This window comes from Acipenser ruthenus, chromosome 24 (assembly GCF_902713425.1).
Source record: "Acipenser ruthenus chromosome 24, fAciRut3.2 maternal haplotype, whole genome shotgun sequence".
Lineage (NCBI taxonomy): Eukaryota > Metazoa > Chordata > Actinopteri > Acipenseriformes > Acipenseridae > Acipenser > Acipenser ruthenus.
In genome coordinates this window covers 5,815,116-5,834,190 of record NC_081212.1, presented here as the reverse complement: position 1 = coordinate 5,834,190, position 19,075 = coordinate 5,815,116, and the positions used below count along the sequence as shown (strand labels likewise).

The window sequence follows — 19,075 nt, the reverse complement described above, 5'->3', positions numbered from 1 at the left end:
AATAAGTAACTTGTAAAAATGACCCAGATTACAAATCAAATTATTGGTAATCAATAGTCCAGTTCTAGTCCCATGGTAAATGGACACCACCTGATATTATTCTTGCACGAAGATCGGTAATCACTCAAGCCCTTAGGAGTCAGGTATAGGCTAGGCATCTGGGAATAAAGGTTGCAGGTGGTTTAATTAGATAGAATGGCGTTTTCACACAATTCACACTTGAAATTTTTTGAATTCTCACATTTTCATGCAGGTACAGCTATGGCCAAAAGTTTTGCATCACCTAGAATTTTAGGATTGAGACAGCATTTTAAAAAACAAACTATATGAACATAATTTAGATCTTTTATTTAACATCATGAAATCCCCTGGCTTGAAAACAAAACCTCAGTCCTAATAAAGCTCTCTCCCATAGTCTAGGGAGCCAGCATTACCAGTATCCTATTGATTTCACTTGTTTTTATCTTCTTACATAGGAAGATAAGAAAATGTACAAATGAGAGAAGGCCGATCGATCAAACAGTGCTCCTCTGGGTCCTAGAAGCTTGTTAATCTAAAGCATTTGTCCAATCGGGTCTTAAAGGAGCCCAGTGATTCAGCATCAACAATGTGGCTCAGTAACCCATTCCATGCACCACTGTCTGTGTAAGATTCACAGGTTGAGGGAATTTCATCTATTTTGTTTCTAAACACTTAATATGTAAATTATTTTGTAAACATACACACCTCTAGGCCTTGTGGTTGGACCATTTGTCTTCTGAGAATATTGTTCCTAAGCATCATGTTCAGTGTATGCCTAATGCAATCTTCTGTATGCAGTATCTGTTTTCGCTGTAAATCACTATAAGGCTTCCTACATTTTCAAATCTAAAGCAAGTCACAGTTGGAAAATGTCAAATATGTGCTATAGTTCTTTCTGAGGTTATAAAACTGCAAGAATGGTTGAAGATATATCCCTGGTATGATTGATGCACAGCTGAGTTGAGAAAATGGCTGTCGTGCTGAATTTAGTTTGGCAGAACTAACACCACATTGCTTCATTGTTAAACGCAAAGGTAAGAGTGCAGCTGACTGAAAATGGCTGGGACCTTTGCCATGTGATTCAACAGGGGTGTTATATCTGTGTGAGAGTGTAGCTTGTAGAGCAGTGCCAATAAAGCAAAGTGTCGTGAAGTTGTTATTTCCAAACAGGATATCTGTATTCTTCTTTCGGATTTTGAGTTATATAAAAGTTTCCCATAGTAAAAGCATGGCAAAGTGTAATATAGTAAGTCATAGTGAAAGCATGTTAAAGGTAAGCATTGTAAGGCCCAGAAATGTATGGTAAGGTAAAGCATATTAAAAAAAACATGCCAAACCATGGTAAACTATGGTAAATGGATAGTATAATCATAGGAAAAGCACAGGAAACCTGCAAAATGACCGTGGTAATCTTTTTAAAGGGTGGTCTGGAAGTAAAATGATCATTATCACATTTCTGCTTTGCGAATCTAGGTGTCATTGATTCTTCAGACCCCCCGAATAAAACTGTCTTGATAAACAAAACTATTTAGTCATAATGTTATTTTGACATTTGACAAATGTGACCAATAAACCCTTCATACGTCAAGACAATAGATTTGATTTTGATTTGTATGTAACAAGCAGGTGCTTATTTTATTTGTTGCCACTTTAGTACCAACAAAATAAAGGTCTATATCAGCTCTTTCACGTATGGGGTTTAAGAGACCAGTGCTCTTAACGTAAATACTATTGTATTGTATTTGTCAAATAGTCCTTAGCTATTCCTGATAGTTTAAACTGTAGGATGTAGATAATGTTTAAACAGTTGTACTATGCAAATCTAATGGCTAAATTCCAATTCCTAAATTCCAACATAAATGTCCCCTGGTAGTTCAATTGGCTGAGCAATTCCTCACTCCTCCCACCTTAACTGCTGCGTCAGTGTGCTGGCACGGAATAGCTGCCACGTGTAAAGAGCTTTGGGATCCTACGGGATGAAAGGCGCTCTATAAATCCCAAGTATTACCTTTCATTTAAATAAAGAGCTTTTTTAAACTAGGGGTACATCTGGTAATTCTTGGGAGTTCAAAGTGTTTGAACACCCTGGGTCAAACACCTTCAAAAGGGTGAGAAAGGTTTCTCTTGAACTGTGGTATGCTGGCAGCATAAGCAGGTCTCCCATTGCTCTGGGAGTTTCAGAACCCTCCATTTGTGTGAAAAAAATGGATATTCCATTGCTTCTCAGTGCCCACTTTGGGATGCTGGTAGAGGGCACAGCAAGTTTGTTGTTGTTTTTTTTATTTAATTAATTTTTATTTAGCACGTTCTTATCTCAAACTCAGCTGGGTAAACACAAAATGCAAGACAGGTTGTATATAATTAGGCTTGCTACTCTCGACCTGCCATTTAAAGCTGTAATTAACATTGTTAAACCAGCTCAATTTCTTTATTACATCACAAATAGCTGACGAGAGATTACAGTATATATTATTAGATTATCTAGTGAGAGGTTACAGACATTCTTGTGCAAAGTACAAGCAATGTGTAAAAATGTGCCCTTCAGTCATTTACTGTATAGTCCTTCCCACTTGAAAACATTTACACTGGCCATAAAAGGGTTAACTGCAAGAGTGATAGAATGGCACAAGTTAATTGTATTAACCTGTGTGGCCTACTCCATAAGCTGATATAGGCCTCTATTGTGTTGTTTTGTTTGTGTGATGTGTGAATAAAATATGTTGAGCCTGTGTCACACCTCTGTAGATGCGCTCTATTGAGGTCAGGTGCTGCTGTCATCAGCGCGTTCTCTCTTTGTTTTCATAACTTTTTATAAGGCCCTAATTGGCCAGGTGTTACATGTAGGCACAAATCCCACTCATTGGTCCCTATTAAATAAACTTAACGGAATCTTTTGTAAGGACAGTTTTATATTTAAAAGTCTGTGGATATCATCGAAGGGTATTTCCAGCTGTTTTAGAGAGGGTTAGAGGGTTATTCTGCATTTTTCTGCTATATATTTATAAACACTCTTAAAAAGAAACATTTGAACGGTCTTTAAAGTTTTGTGAACATGGCCCGTGGTAACATACAGTTTTGTGATAATCGTGAACTAAAATACTTATAAACAAACTAAAAAGACACTTTTAAACCTTGTTTAGTGATCACTGTAGTGAAAAAAATCAACCATACGTGTCACTGTCCATTTAATAGGGCGTGCATCATTAGTGCTACCAACGCAGTACCGTAGCGCCCAACTCAGCTCTTCTGTTTGTTTTGGTACCAAGTCCACCTGTGTTTTAATGTCATGTTACAGAAGGTGTTGTGTGCACGAAGACAAAGAAATCCATGTCTTTGTTATTCGAGTTTCTACTTGTGTCCTTGCTCAGTTGATATGGAGTTAATACTCTGTACTCATCCACTCACACAGTCCTCAGCTTTGATGTCCATGTTCCTCCAGTATCTGTACTAAGTTTGCAATAACTATAAAAATGTGCTGCAATAGTAACAGCCATAAAGAATAAATATTGATTATAAAATATGTGTTGCATAAGGGTTAGGGTTATGGTGATATTTAATATCTGCTGTAACATCTTATCTATCATCTACTGTGACCTTATTGTTTCCTCGGGTTTATTATATTACATATATCATCTGCTATCCTCTACTGGATTCGATGGCATCTAATTGTCCATATTTTGCAGGATTCTACTACTGCTCTTAATTATAACTATTTCCTGGGTCTTGCACTTGATTTTACTCCTTAAGGTATCATTGTTCACGCTTTTTGTAATTGCTCTAGTTTGAAATTGTTCTTATCCATTTATCGTACTTACTCCTTGCTTTTCATGGACTTTACTCTTTATAAGCAGATATTTTACTCTAAGTTTAATTGCTCTTAGTCGAACTCGCTTGTAAAAGGCAATTATTCACTGAATTCTTTATTTGCTATTATTTGAAGTTGATCTTATTATCTACTGATTTTACTGTACTTTATAACTGCTCTTATCTGTAAAGCATTCTGTGTCCAAAAACTAACATACCAATTGCAGCTTCCATTTGGTTCTGTGTCCTGACTTAATAAACAACCAATTAAAAAATAATGTGATGTAAAACTTTTAATTTAATAAATATGCATAGCTCCATATGCACATGTAAAAATGAACACATTTGAGAACTCATAATGATGTATTATAAAGTTAACAAATGCAGAAACAACATAGGCAATGTCCACTTCTGGTTCTATATATATATCATATGTCATAGTCTTCATAATCTTGTATCTTGCGTATCATTACAAATAATTTTCACAGTAACCCATAACATTGAGGAGGGTCACTCCATCTGCATTGCCATTTCAAACAAGCCTTAAATCTATTGTATATAAATATATCACAGTTTCTTCAATTACTGCATTTTTTTAAAATTCTGAACCTGACCCTAGCAGGTTTTAAAATTAAAATGTGTGAGTCGGTGTAATTCAAAAAACATAGTTAACATTCTTATACCTACTATGCAGTACAAATATACAGTACACGACACAGTTCATAATCGGTTCAGTAGAGTTCCATAATCCCAGGAAACAGTCACAATAATTACATTTATAACAGACAATAGAAGCCTCGAGGTAGATAAATAAATATAGCCTTATTCCAAACGCATTCTTATATATATATATATATATATATATATATATATATATATATATATATATATATATATATATATATATATATATATATAATCAATATATTTATATATATATATGAAATACAGAGTTTCATCTACAACGTTTAATAGCAAAAATGTATATGTGTATATGTGTTCACTATTGCAGCCTATATTATGCATATATTCTTCAGTATTTCATTATTTTTAATCAAATTGACTTAATGCCAGTTTAATTATAGTCTAAATAAACGATTGTCTAGTTGACTTTTACCAAAGAAATTACTTACGATGATTTCAAGTTATGGATGCAATCAGATGCCGCATTCCTCAAATGCCTGCCTCATAATGCATTTGAATTAACACAAGGCTATTTTGTTATATTTACTCTTGGCCTGTTAACAACATTTTACTACAAGCAGGTATAAACTGTATATGCCCTTAGTGAAGCCAGGATGACAACCCAAGGGCACATATAACAGAGACTGATAGTACTGTAGTGCTGACAAAGGTAACGCTGCTCCCAGACCTGTACACAGTGCGGCCGTGCAGAGGCTGAACGGGTCGAAACGTTCCCCTCATTGTTTTGTTTGTTTTGAAGAAGAGTTTCTGTGAAAAAGCAGAAAGCTGGAGAGGAGAAAAAAATGGGTTGGTGATTAACAACTATAGTATACTATAGTACTTTTTTGGCAGTTATTATTGAGTCACTCTTCACTTTCATAAACAAAATTCAGTTTGTCAGGGACGCTAATGTGTGGTAGGTTTAAAAGGTGTTCATCTACATGTGTAATTGGATTTACAGTTTCATTTAGTATCTCTGTTTATCTAGAGCCATACCTGTGCTTTGCTGAGAGGAATCGTTTTTACAAAAAGTGTCCAGACCACAGCTTGATCACACGAGGGGGTCGTCAGAGATCCTTCATAGCGGAAATAATTAGCCAGGTTTTCTTTTGTCAGAATGAGGTCGGTCAACTTCATGTTAGGGATTGTAGAGTCCGTGCCTAAAAATATGATAAAAACAATGATGAAAACAGCCATGTGTTGGTAATATAATAAATATGTGAGGGTCCAAATAGCGCACCAGGGCGATTCAGTGATCAATCCATGTTTAGTTGACTCCCAGCTATATTTACTGCATAACAATTGTAATTACTGTTCTGTTCTAGTGTAATTACATTGTTATAAATGGCTACTCACTAATTAGTGCATGCTCTGCTTATGCAGCAATTGTACAACTATATGTGTAACTGCTGTGCAATTATTAGCATTTAAAACAAAGTACTCCAGTGTCATTTATAGTCTCAAGAAATCATTCAAATTTGCCTTACCTTTGTCTTGAACTTTTAATAAGGCATCAATTAGAGGTTTGTATTTTATATTATCTTGAGCTGCCTCCTGCAAGTTGAAGCAATAAAAGTCAACACTTGTTTTATTCTTAAAGTTTTGATTTTTTTTAAATGTTGCATTACACATATCTAGAAAGTACAGCTGATTTAAATATTTGATTGTAACTTTATAATGTCAAGTATTGCTGACAACCAAAAAAACAACATTGTACAGTGTATAATATTCTGATTTAAATTCAGAAAACGTGTTGAATCTGCTTACCTCGTACATGAATCCAAGCACAGCAACGCCAGTTGGATCAGTTAGCGCCTGATTTATGTTAGTATAGTTCCTTTTTATGTGGACAATATGTAGCTTTATAAAAAAAAGATATAGTTTATTGTATGTCTGCATACACTAAATCACAATCTATATATATATATATATATATATATATATATATATATATATATATATATATATATATATATATATATATATATATAGACACACACACAGAGCTATGGTCAAAAGTTTAACAATTCAATCAATCATCATAACCACCTACAATTTTAGGAACATCATATAATCAAAGAAACTACAAAAATGATATCGCAAAAAGTCTTCCTGAAGCCAAAATAGTAGCACAATATTTCATGTTAGATTTTGAAATGTCACATTTTTACATTTTTGTCAGTTTTTCGGTAAGTACTGCATATGGAAAACTACAAAGCAGCATGTAATTCAATATGTTACAGTAACATTATTCAGCAGGTTATGCAAAACCTTTGGCCATAGCTGCTGTATATGTCAGATATATGTCAACTTGTGTTATAAAAGACTTGCATGTCTGTGGCTTAAATGGCAGGGATAGAGTGTTTCAAGTTCTCAAACCTTATCATGTACCTTGCCATGACCTGTTAACTGTTATTACAATCACTGAGATATACAGTAAGCATAGTTTCCCTAACGAGTTCACACGTTCGATCAGACCAGGATTCTCTCCAGCATTACACTTAGATACCAGCCTGCCTACCTCCATGGGGTACTGCTCCCCGTCTACTGTGTGCTCTGAGCCAGGGCCTGCATCAGTGCCCCAGTGCAGGTGCAACTGCAAAGCTTTGTATTTTCCTTCAAGACGTCCACCGCTGATCGTTATATTAGCCGCCAGATCAACTTGAACTGTAAAAGGCAAAAGGGTATGAATCTATCACAAAGTTAAAAAGGTACAGTGCTTGTATCCTTTTGATAAACCTCCTTCCATAAAGTGTACAGGAGTTTCAACTAATGAGTTTTAAATAGCTGGACTGAAGAAGGGATTAGCTGAAATGATTGACCACGGTTTAAGGCTAGGCGTGGACAGTATTGGACAAGGGTAGCACAGTGCTGATAGCTAAACATGGTTTGAATGGCAGTACACAAAGCAATGAAACAGATAGGAAGAGCTTTAAGGACTTACCAGTGTGGCCGTTGTTTTTTATTGTTACAGTATTGGAGCTGTCATAGTTTTCAAAGGTAAATGAATTCAGCTTCGAATCATAAACAGTTTTTCGTGTCACAATGTTAATTGGGGACTGCTTTTTTCCACCACATTTTGCAGATGTTTTAATCCAATCACTCGGAACTATAGAACAAGAAAAAACGTTTGAGTTACAAGCTGAAGTCCCTGCATATCACAACTGGACAGTGTCCTGTATATTGCAGGGTGGGTTTGAAATCCTAATGATAGTCAATACTAGAGGGAGGAAACTTTTCATATAATTCTTCAAACGACAACAAAAAGGACAGACTTACAATTGCATTGTGCACTGCATGAAAACTGGGACTGATAGCACCAATCACCTGAAAAAAAGAGAATATGCAGATTATTAAATGTCACTATACAGACTATAAATCCTGTAGGTGGTGACTGCTAGAACCTTTAAAATGTACATTATTCAGCTGATTTTGAAGTTGATAGAGGTTTCATGGTAAATTCTGTTTTACATTTTTCTACAAATATTTAAGGGTGTGTTTGATGTTAAATCTTCAATGCCTTTCAAAAAAAAAAGAGGTCATGTTTTATATATGCAGTCTGCTTGCTTACTCAACATGATCTCTCCTTCTAATATTACTTGGCTGTGTAGGATTCAGGAGCATCAACTGTCTGCAAATAGAAACAGGTCAAAAGAGCTGACAAAAATAAAACCCTTGAAAGCCATGCTCCACTTTTCCTTCTTCTCCCTTTGCTAACGCCCTCCAAACGTGCAGTTAACTATGTGTGAGCTCTGTACTGATACATATTTCAATGTGGGTTTGGACTGGGGTGTAGGTTGTAGCCAGTGCCTATCGTGCTGTTGCAGTGATGCAAAATACAAAATAAACAATTCAATCAGTCATCATAACCACCCGAAATACAGAATCAAAAGCTGAAAAGATGAACCAAAAATGACAAATGACAGGAAGAGTTTAACCCTGTAATTGACTTGCAGAGATCTAAAGGGGATTTTTTAAATGTATTTATCATTTAACCTTTCTTTTTTTGTACACTGCTGTTGTTATACCTCCTTTAAAGCCTATTACTTTATAAATATCGCACAGCAGGAAACATTTGTTTTGACCTTTGACCGAAGCCTTTGATAATCAAGTAAAGTTGATATTTTCAAATGTACAAAATACAGTGACACTTCCCCCAGTCTAAGACAGATGAAAGGTGTTTTATTGAAGTGCACTGAGCGCTGGCTTTGTTATGTAAGCGTGACAACACAAATCGGAGACCATCACCGCTAGCTAGTAGGTTGGCGAAGTTAATTTAATGACAGCTGCAGTAGGTCATATTGATTTAGCAAGTTAATCAAACGCGTTCAGTGTGTATGTAAGAGACAAAACGCATAGCTCGGCATGTCTGAACTTATTTATCAAAGGCTGCGCAGTTCTGATTCCACAATGTTTTTGTGAAAGGGAATAAAGTTGTAAATGTTACCCATATAAACATGCGCGTACTGCATTTGGAGTTTGCTTTCTAAATGGTTTGTCGTTAGTTTTGTAATACAGTTTTATTTTTTAGACAACAAAAATGCTAATGGCTGAATAGATACGTATACGGCTATACAGATAATATACAGTTTACAGTTTGAATACGTAATGCAGGAGTTACAGTATGTTTTATAGTAGCCCACAATAAATGTGTGCACGGCATCAAATTATAGATGGATAGGTGCTGGGATTAGAAAAGCGCATCTGAGTCCTTTGAGATCACCAATGCTCAGCGGAAGAGGCTACTTACCAGCGATATATATATATATATATATATATATATATATATATATATATATATATATATATATATATATATATATATATATATATACCGTTTGAACTCATTGATCCTCTGCAACGGTTCAGTAAGAATTAATCCACTGTCATTTTTCCCCCAAAATTTTACATCTGAAGCAATAATATATGAAGGAAATTATTTGCTTTAATAATATTGATATTCAATTCATATATAACTGGCATCGGTATCTACTGTCACATGTAAGAATGGAAAGAAGATGCAATTACATTAAAGGATATCTAATTTGGCAGTCACATAACTTTTTTTTATAATTACAGGATTGTCAAGGGTTTTTATTACGCAGCCGATTATCAACACTACATGCAACATGTCATTTTAAAGTTGAAATAATAGAACACCTTAAAAAAAATCATACATTTCTACTCTAAATAAAGTAAAACGCAAACTAGTACACAGCTTACCTGCCCCCACAGTGATGTGCGGTAGAACTGTAAAAATAAGCACAAGAAATACCTCCTTCATATTTTATTTCTCTCTGTTGTATCGATTCAATGCAAGGGCAGATTGAGTTGTTTAGTGTGCTCACATTTCTGCTGAGGTTTTTATATCTTCAAGGTCTGACCTGGTTGCATGCAAAGTAGCTCCTCCTCTTGCCTTGTCTCTAATAGCTAAGACTTTCTGATAACCAGTTCTTTGAAAGTGCTATTAATAATTTTAATTTCCCTATAAAATGTATCAAGTACGCGATATACTTGTCATACAATACAAAACTGCTTTTTTTTTCAGAAGATTAGTGTTATAATACTACCTTAGTATAAATCATATGAACTATATTATGAAATACCCCTGTATGGGCTACAGTTTATTTTCTCTTTCTTAAAACGTTTTTAAATATTGCACACATTACATCTGTTATTGTCTGATCATACAAGAATGATTCGCATATCTTAATAGTTTTAAGTCTTAATACTCTATAAATTGATTGTATGTGTGTGTGTCTATATATATAAATATATGTGTGTGTGTGTGTGTGTGTGTGTGTGTGTGTGTGTGTGTGTGTTGTTTGCCCTAAATTGTACTCTACACCATTCATTTGTGACCTTCGGTGGCATGACCAAAATCACAAGCCAGGTACCGATATCTGCCCCGAATTTAACACGGGGCATGCAGATAGTTAAACGCAAGAAGTGTAGGATGCTTCCTGGTACATAATTACTATCAATAAACCAAAACGAATGTACTTTTTGCCAGTGGTGATTCTTATCACTAATGACATATCTTAATGGTACAGTACAATAACACCGTGTAACAATTTTTTTTTTTTTTTTTGGTTCCTGGGTAGTAAGTGTTATTTCCTAATTGCTTATGCCTCAAAAGTATAGAAAATGTCTATTATTCCCCACAAACTTTGCTTTTGTGACCAGGACAGTGATATTTTGAAATTTACCTATTTTCCAGAACATTCCAGATAGATTCAGTGCTGAGTAAACTTGGAGTAACTTCTAGAACTTTCTAGAACTTTCCAGTAATATAAATAGTAGTATAAATACAGGGGCCTTAAGCCCACCAGTTCAGTTTAGTTCCAGCTGCCTAAGTGGATACATATCTGCATTTTTCTGAGATGGTATCAAGGTCATAGGAGACTTCAAAATGGTGGCATTCCTGATGGGTCTCCAAGGCGGTTTTACCAAGTTTCCCTGCTATCTTTGCCTTTGGGACAGCAGGGACACCAAGGCGCACTACCACAGGCGGGACTGGCCACAGCGGACCGAGTTCTCTGTGGGGAGGAACAACGTCAAGTGGGAGCCACTGGTGGACCCCCGGAAGGTGCTGATGCCACCACTGCACATCAAATTGGGCCTTATGAAACAATTTGTCAGAGCTCTAGATAAGGAGCCGGCAGCCTTCAAGTACCTTCAAGACTTCTTCCCTAAGCTGTCTGAGGCAAAGGTCAAAGCCGGTGTCTTCGTAGGACCACAGATAAAGAAGATCCTGGAGTGCAATGAATTCCCCAAGAAGCTCACTAGTAAGGAGAAAGCAGCTTGGAACAGCTTTGTTGCAGTGGTTCGGGGCTTCCTGGGCAATCACAAGGCCGAAAACTATGTGGAGCTGGTTGAGACTCTGGTGAAGAACTACGGCACAATGGGCTGTAGGATGTCCCTCAAAGTCCATATCCTTGATGCTCATCTTAATAAATTCAAGGAGAACATGGGAGCGTACTCGGAGGAGCAAGGCGAGCGCTTCCACCAGGATATACTGGACTTTGAACGCCGCTACCAAGGACAGTATAACGAGAACATGATGGGAGACTACATTTGGGGGCTGGTTCGTGAAAGTGATTTACAGTATAATCGTAAATCTCGAAAAACTACTCACTTCTAAATCTTTTGTAGTCATTTTTGTATTACTTTAGTATAAATACATGTTAATTTGGATTCATATGTTGTTTTTTTCTGACTTTATGTGAACGAAAAGACACAAATCCGCCCGTTTTCTCATTGGAAATAGGTAAATTTCAAAATATCACTGTCCTGGTCACAAAAGCAAAGTTTGTGGGGAATAATAGCCATTTTGAGGCATAAGCAATTCGGAAATAACACTTACTACCCAGGAACAAAAATTGTGTTACATAGTGTAATCAGTATGAACGGAGCAACTTCAGTTACATAATAAATGCTATTACAATTGGGTGTCTAGATGAGAAAACAGCGACCTCTACTGTCAAGACCAATGCAGTAGTTGGTTCTGTTTCTGAATTATAATTCAAACACGCACGCCTTACCCAGATGCTGTACATTCTTAGTTTCCAAATTAATATTATGCATCATGTTCCATTGATAAAAAATAACCATATGGCGTTCGATAATTTGATACATCCTAAGAACAGAGGCGTTTCAGTTAAGATGTACTGGATGGACGATCTTAAAATAACGAGGGACACCTAGTGGCCAGCAAGGTTATGTATTATAATTCATAGAGTTTTTTTTCGTATGTGAATACGGTATCTGTAACTCATCCATATTTATTTATTTATTTTTTGAGTCATCATGATACATTTAGCCAAATGTTTCCAGCGAGGAAGCGAACAACTGAACACTTTATGCTGGGACTCATAGTTCACAGTGTAACGTTTATTTCGGTAACACTGGTGTTCGTCTACAACTGTCAAACAAATAAAAAACTAAAAATGTGTTTAAGATATGTTACATACGACTCATTTTTCATTTACAAACATTTGGTTATACAGAGTAGCTTTTTAATAGAACATTTGTGTTAGCAAATGAGAAACATTCGTTTTTTGGTTCAGTTAGTGGCCTATAGATACGTCTATCAACAAAGATATTAGCGCTCAATTTAATCATCCCATTTTACTTTCTACTGAATCCAAGTGTTCATTAATTTTGTATAGTCTCCTCTATTAAAACCGTGTAGAATTAAGTACCAATAAAGATGATGATATCTTTTATTACGGGTGTTTAATAATGCTTGTCTCTCATTAAATGTAGACTTTATTCATTTATTCCATTCGCCCAACAAAACATGTGCTATGTAAATATTTAAACTTTTTTTTATATCGAGTACTGAAGTTAAGATAACAGATTCAAATGTTTGTTTAAATTAAATATATATATATTTGGAGCTTTTCTAAAACGTCATAGCCTACGTGTTGGTTATAGATTTTTTTTTTCATTTAAAATCACTATATCCATGAGAACGGATTAATGTTTAACAGGCGGTACATGACGCTATATAATCAATTCATCTCATTTGCCCTCACCATTATGGGGAGTTATCTATTCCTAACACATGAAGCTATAAAAGGGTTTGCCTGTCTGTTAGCAATTTAATAAATCCTCGAATATGTCATTTAAATCTTTATAGCAGTGAAGCGTATAAATATGAACTGCACTGGCAGGAATACAACTGATCTCTGGAGCTCGGAGCTGGTTCTGGCACTCGGAATATTCCAGGCTCTAACTAACATGACAGCAGTGGTGTGCAACTGTGGCGTAATCATTATACTGTATGGAAAACATTCCCGTCGACCCATCTACATTTTATTCTGCAGTTTGGCATCTTCGGATCTGCTGACGAGTATATCGGGTCTATGGGCCTCTTTGCTGTTCATAGCAAAACCAGAAAGCACCATTTCTGGCTCTGAAGACCTTCTCCAAGCCTATTCGATATTTGCAATCGCTTTGCTGGCAACGATTTACAATTTGATGAGCATTGGAATCGAGCGCTACCTAGCAGTTTCTAATTGGGCAAGACTGAGATTTAAAGTTTCCAAATCCCAAAGTCTTACGGCGGTGTTGGTTAACTGGGGACTCGCCATCCTCTTTGGCAGTCTGCCGCTTTTAGGATGGAACTGCCGTAAGCTAGGAATGGTCTCAAATTTGTATAACCCCCTTTGTACGGACTACTTGGTTTTTCTTACAGTTCCGACCTGCGTGGTTGCTTTTATGTGTATTTTCGTTACCTATGTTGCAATAATAGCAACACTGAAAAAGCAGAAAACGAGAATCGCAGCACACGATTTTCCAAACAATAATAAGCCTACATACAGACTGGCTGAATATCGTGTGACGAGAACGAGTATCGCTATTTGGATCCTGACCGCTGTTTCCTACTTGCCGTTTATCGCTGGCGTCCTGTGGGATGCTTTCACTGCTGTCTGTCCTCAAGAACTGAACTCGGGCGTTTTTATTTTCAGAAATGTAGCGTCCCTCATGTTTCTGGTAAACGCGATTGGAAATCCAATTATTTATACTCCAAAAGCAAAAAGCTTCAGGACCACTCTAAATTCATTGCGATGCGCATCCAAAGACAACCGCGTTCATGTGCGTACTGTTGAGGGTAATTAATATGGCGGGCTGCCACTGTCTCTGAATCAAGACCAGCTTTGAACAAACGGGACGATTTCACATGTTTCAGCACCTTACTCATCGTGGACAGAAACGCTCGACACTTCAGAACCTTGGTCAGCGACCGCTGAATGACACGCAGTCTTCGTATCTGCCGTATATGGACTGTAGAGTTGGAGACAATTCATTTTATCATGTCATTTTCCTAATATTGTTGACTACTGATTGATTTGTATTAAAAGCCTCTATTGATAATTATTTACCCCTGTATTCTTCATTATTATTATTATTATTATTATTATTATTATTATTATTATTATTATTATTATTATTATTATTATTATTATTGAAAAACGCTTGAATTGAAGTCGTTATGATTTGGAAAATGTGCGTTTATATGCTTGCAAACTTATATGTAGCCTTCCCTGTCATACACTGGTGCAACAAACGATGAAAGGCAAATTAAGGATAATTAGCAGGCAAGGACGGCATATTCACCAGAAGGCCGAGTATTAATGTTTGCCCATTTTGTTTGTTTTATACAGATATGACTTTATTGATTTATGAAATAACATTTTGTTTCCTATTCCCATTTGGCAGATGTGTAGATGTCCAGGAGGAATCCTTGTTTTACTAGCAGGGGTTGGTGAATCCTTCCTTCCTAATTCATGATTTTCACCTAATTCAAATCTAAAGCTACAGTATAAGCTTCTTCATCCTGTAACGTCTGCTTTAAGTCACGTGGTCTAATTACAGCTAGACCAGGGGTTCTCAAACCCGGCTTCTGCTTTTAATTCCAACCGAGCTCTCAATCACTTAACTAAACCCTAAATTGAACTAATAATTTGCTTAATTATACCTCTGTAATTGTTTTCAGATCTTAAACAGTTGCAGAGTTCAAGTTACTTATAAAATATTGTAGCTAACTTGAAATCTGCAAGAGCCGAAAACAAGTAAAAAGGTCTAATTAAGCAAATTATCAGTTCAATTAAAGGTCTAGTTAAGTAATTGAAAGCTCATTTGGAATGAAAACCCTGAGCTAACCCCAGTGGTCTCCCACCCTGGCCGATGACACTCCTTATTCCAAGTGTACCCTAACCCTAACCCAAACCCAAACCCGAAATTAATTAATTGGACACCGGCCCTCCAGGACCAGGGTTGGAGACCCATGCTCCATAGCGATCTTTCTTAAATATCTGCATATAGCAAAGTGCTAATAAGTGATACGCAACTGGATAAAACCTTGTTTAGCGGACCTGGCACTGTAAACGTTCAGATTCAAAAAGCTATTTCATATACAATTAATCTAATTAGCAATTACAAATTCAACGATGTGCTATTAAAAAGGTCTCTTCATAATTCTTTTTTTTAATGTTTATGTTTTCTGGTTGTGGTCTCAGGTAGTGTCTCATGCTTATCTGTGTAAATCTGCGTGTATTAAAGCATTTAAAACAACACTTTCGAGAATATGTTTGTGTTTAAAGCCGGAAGGACACTTCTTATAGGTTTGTGTGTGTGTGTGTGTGTGTGTGTGTGTGTGTGTGTGTGTGTGTGTAAAGATACACAGTAATGTTCGTGTCCCTGTCTCTGTATATGGTCAAATCAAACAAAACGAATGTACTGTCGGCTATGTAGGCCTCATTTACAAAAGCTGTTTGTCTTCTTGGTTTATTTACTTACGATATTAAAATTGTTCCCTTAACACTTTCTAGAAATATGAAGCTTTTAAAAATCATATTTGTATCAAAGTCTGCAAAGCTACACTGCTATGCTTACACAGTGTTGATTTTAGAAGATTAAAGTATAGCAACCGATAAATGTAACAATATATCATTAATAAACAGAACATATGGTTTCATTTCCTCGAAGAAAAACGGCCCTTATTTTTATTAAGGGCCATTGAAGCAACAAGAAAATAAAAATAAATCGAGTTTACTGCTTTTCTTTATCAACATTGGGTAAAAAGCCTGAGACAAAAGGGAACGGACGAGGCACTGAAACTGCTCAGATCGTCATAAATCATACATCAATGTACTCCCTCCCATTACACCCCAACTGGACACACTTCAAGGGTCTATTATTGATCAAAATACTGTCCGACCTAAAAAAAAAAACAATACACCAACCGGATTAATACAGGGTAAAATGTGTGGCAGTATTTAGATCTGCCCTTTGTGTTTAGATGTATAAATATATAATATATCGCTTTTTTACAAGTAAAACGAGAGACAGAAAAATAAAAATAATTATATTCTTATAACAAGTTATATATTTAAAACTTTCAAAGCAAGACAATATCAAGACGCTTTATGAATCAGACTGTGAGCTACACGGAGTTACCAATTTACCAGTGAAAAATGCGAACGGGGAGGGGCTGAAGTTGAGCAAACAGTCAGTCAGCCAGTCCTCGACTCCAGCGAGCGAGCGGAATGGGAGTGCTTCACGTAGAGAGAATTTAAGATTACTGTTTGTGTACATTTATTTTTCGCCATGCAGCTCTGCAGTGTTTGTAACGAGGAGCCGCCTAAATATCGCTGCCCAGGCTGTTTGATCAGATAGTAAGTATTAGTAAGCACAATGCCATATGTTGACTATTATTCATGTTTTTATCCAGTGTGGTGTGTGGCCTCAGACTTGCCTAAAAAGCAGGCCGACTGCGGGATCTGGTTTGGGGCACGGCATAACCAAGCAGTAGCTTACAAACACGTGTGGTACGTTTGTGTCAGCTTTAAAGAACCACGTATTACACGTCAACAGAAATCTATATAAATCAGGTTTGCATTTATCTACAGTATTGTTTGTAACTTTAAAGTATAAGATTACATGAAACGGTGATGCACGTCCCCATCACGTGTTTGAATTGTAGTTACAGCTCAATGTTTTCCATCACGTGTTTGAATTGTAGTTACAGCGCAATGTTTTCCATCACGTGTTTGAATTGTAGTTACAGCGCAATGTTTTCCATCACGTGTTTGAATTGTAGTTACAGCTCAATGTTTTCGACTAGAACCAGTTGCAGAGCTACTGGCGGCAGCACTTTGTAGGTGTTCCTTTAATAAAAATCCTGAAGGCAACAAGAAACCCCCAAAACATCAGGGCTGAAGAACGAAACATTTAATTTTTAGTTTTGTTTCTTGTAGAATTGAAATACACCATAAAGCTGAGGGAACAAGAAACCACTTTTTCAAGAACACTGTGGCTTGAAACCTGAGGCAACTTTGCTGCATCAAACCCCAAGTCTCTCCTGGTGTGCCATGCAGTGGCCTGTAACCTAGTCTCCTGTAACCTCCTGTAGTCTCCCTCAGCTTTAGTGTCAGGAAATATCCTATGTAGTACTGGCAAATGTTTTCATTATTATAAGAATAAAATATAATACATAAGAAATCAATCACTAAAATAAGAAATCAAACTTCAAATTCTGTTACATACACAATGTTTTATATTTTTGGTTTGTAATGTGTCCTGCTGCCCTTTCTCGTTACAGTTGCTCGCTGAATTGCTACAAGAAACATAAAGGTACCATGCAAACAACTAACTGGCTGTTACATTTGTTTGAAACACAGTTGCCATTATTGTACTATGTATATCATGTTGCATAAATAAATGTAAAGTACCTATATTGATCTGAAGTATCCTATGACTTAATTTGCAAACAGGACCATTGGTCATATGTGAATTGAAACAAAATTACTAGAATTGAGCCATTCGTGTGGATTTACCCAAACTTAACAAAATGAATAGTATGATGTGTCTAATATATGATCTAATTGAAAATCATAATCCCATCAATTACACAGATGGCTGTATTCCAAAGAAAAACACTGAGAAAAAGCCTGAAAAGCCGGAATTGCCCCCCGCACTACAAGGAATGAGACAAGCGGGGAGTACAGGTAAGCAGACCATTCTACATTTACAGTGCTTCATGCAGTACGTATTTCCAACCTTGTTATATAGATATCATCTGAAGCATGGTAGCTGAATTGACTGCTCTTGTTTTTTCTTACTCTATACTATTGACGTACATTTCAGAAGTCTGTTAAAATGGTTGTATGTATGTGGTGCAGTGTATTTGCCCAATGGTAGTTATACTAAAAGTGCACTTACTGTACTGTTCAATACTGTTCTGATTAGCCACTCCCTCCCAATTGTAGAAAGCAGGTGGTCTGTTGAAGATCGCCTTGAAGAAAATGAAGAATCGGATAGGGTTCCTTTACAGCAGCTCGCACGTTTAGGTATGTAAAGAGACCGTTTCTGTGTTTATAGAATACATCTCATCCTGCATGTAAACCAGTTACAAGTTGGGATTCAAGTGCATCATTCAAAAGCACGGGTTCCTGTGAACCCTGTTGAGCTTGGCATGTAAAAGCTGCACGTTTCTTTTTGGATTCAAAACGGATGATTTCCTTGTGTGTGTAAACATAGTAAAAGAACATGGTCTACTATCGTTTTAATGGTACAAATGGTAAGGAGTGAGTGGTGTTATAAAAGGTAATTCCTCATATATAACTGGTAAAACACAGAAAACCGCTTTCAGACTTGTAAAGTTCGAAGTGACGAATGGTCATATTTGCCCATGCGGTTTTTATGTCCTTGCTAGTAACTGGAGTTTTAAATGAATGCATTATTCAAACTAAAGGTGTGGATTTTTTTCCCCCCTCAGGTGAATGTGAAGCTCTGAAAGCCCTGCTCTATAATCCTCATCTCAGACAGTTATTGCGAACAGTAGACGAAGCCGAGGGTAAGGAAAGCACCATGAAGGTAGCCATGCAGGAGCCTCTGTTTGTGGAGTTTGCAGATCAGTGTCTGAGAGTCATTGAGCCGCCGGAAAAATAAAACGCCGTTCCCACTGACCGACTCGCATGCTAAAAAGCTTCACATCAGTTTTTAGTTTTTCTTCATTTTATTTTGTATATTTACAATAAAAAAATATATAAAAAAC

At 36.5% G+C, this 19,075-nt stretch overlaps 2 protein-coding genes across 2 annotated transcripts; one reads left to right on the top strand and one right to left on the bottom strand.

Annotated features, from left to right (window-relative positions):
- Window positions 1-4,103: 4,103 nt before the first annotated feature.
- Window positions 4,104-9,864, bottom strand: LOC117429243 (carbonic anhydrase 4-like). The gene is made up of 8 exons (XM_034048537.3): window positions 9,733-9,864; window positions 7,789-7,836; window positions 7,454-7,618; window positions 7,031-7,176; window positions 6,277-6,369; window positions 5,997-6,063; window positions 5,506-5,669; window positions 4,104-5,295 (listed from the first exon to the last, which is right to left on the bottom strand). Exons 1-8 carry the CDS (start codon window positions 9,791-9,793, stop codon window positions 5,110-5,112), a joined length of 930 nt encoding a protein of 309 aa, XP_033904428.2. The 5' UTR covers window positions 9,794-9,864; the 3' UTR covers window positions 4,104-5,109.
- A 6,616-nt stretch (window positions 9,865-16,480) lies between these two features.
- Window positions 16,481-19,073, top strand: LOC117429218 (zinc finger HIT domain-containing protein 3-like). The gene is made up of 5 exons (XM_058998197.1): window positions 16,481-16,694; window positions 17,621-17,652; window positions 17,934-18,026; window positions 18,288-18,368; window positions 18,797-19,073. The coding sequence occupies exons 1-5, from the start codon at window positions 16,627-16,629 to the stop codon at window positions 18,967-18,969; spliced, it is 447 nt and encodes a 148-aa protein (XP_058854180.1). The 5' UTR covers window positions 16,481-16,626; the 3' UTR covers window positions 18,970-19,073.
- The last annotated feature ends 2 nt before the right edge of the window (window positions 19,074-19,075 follow it).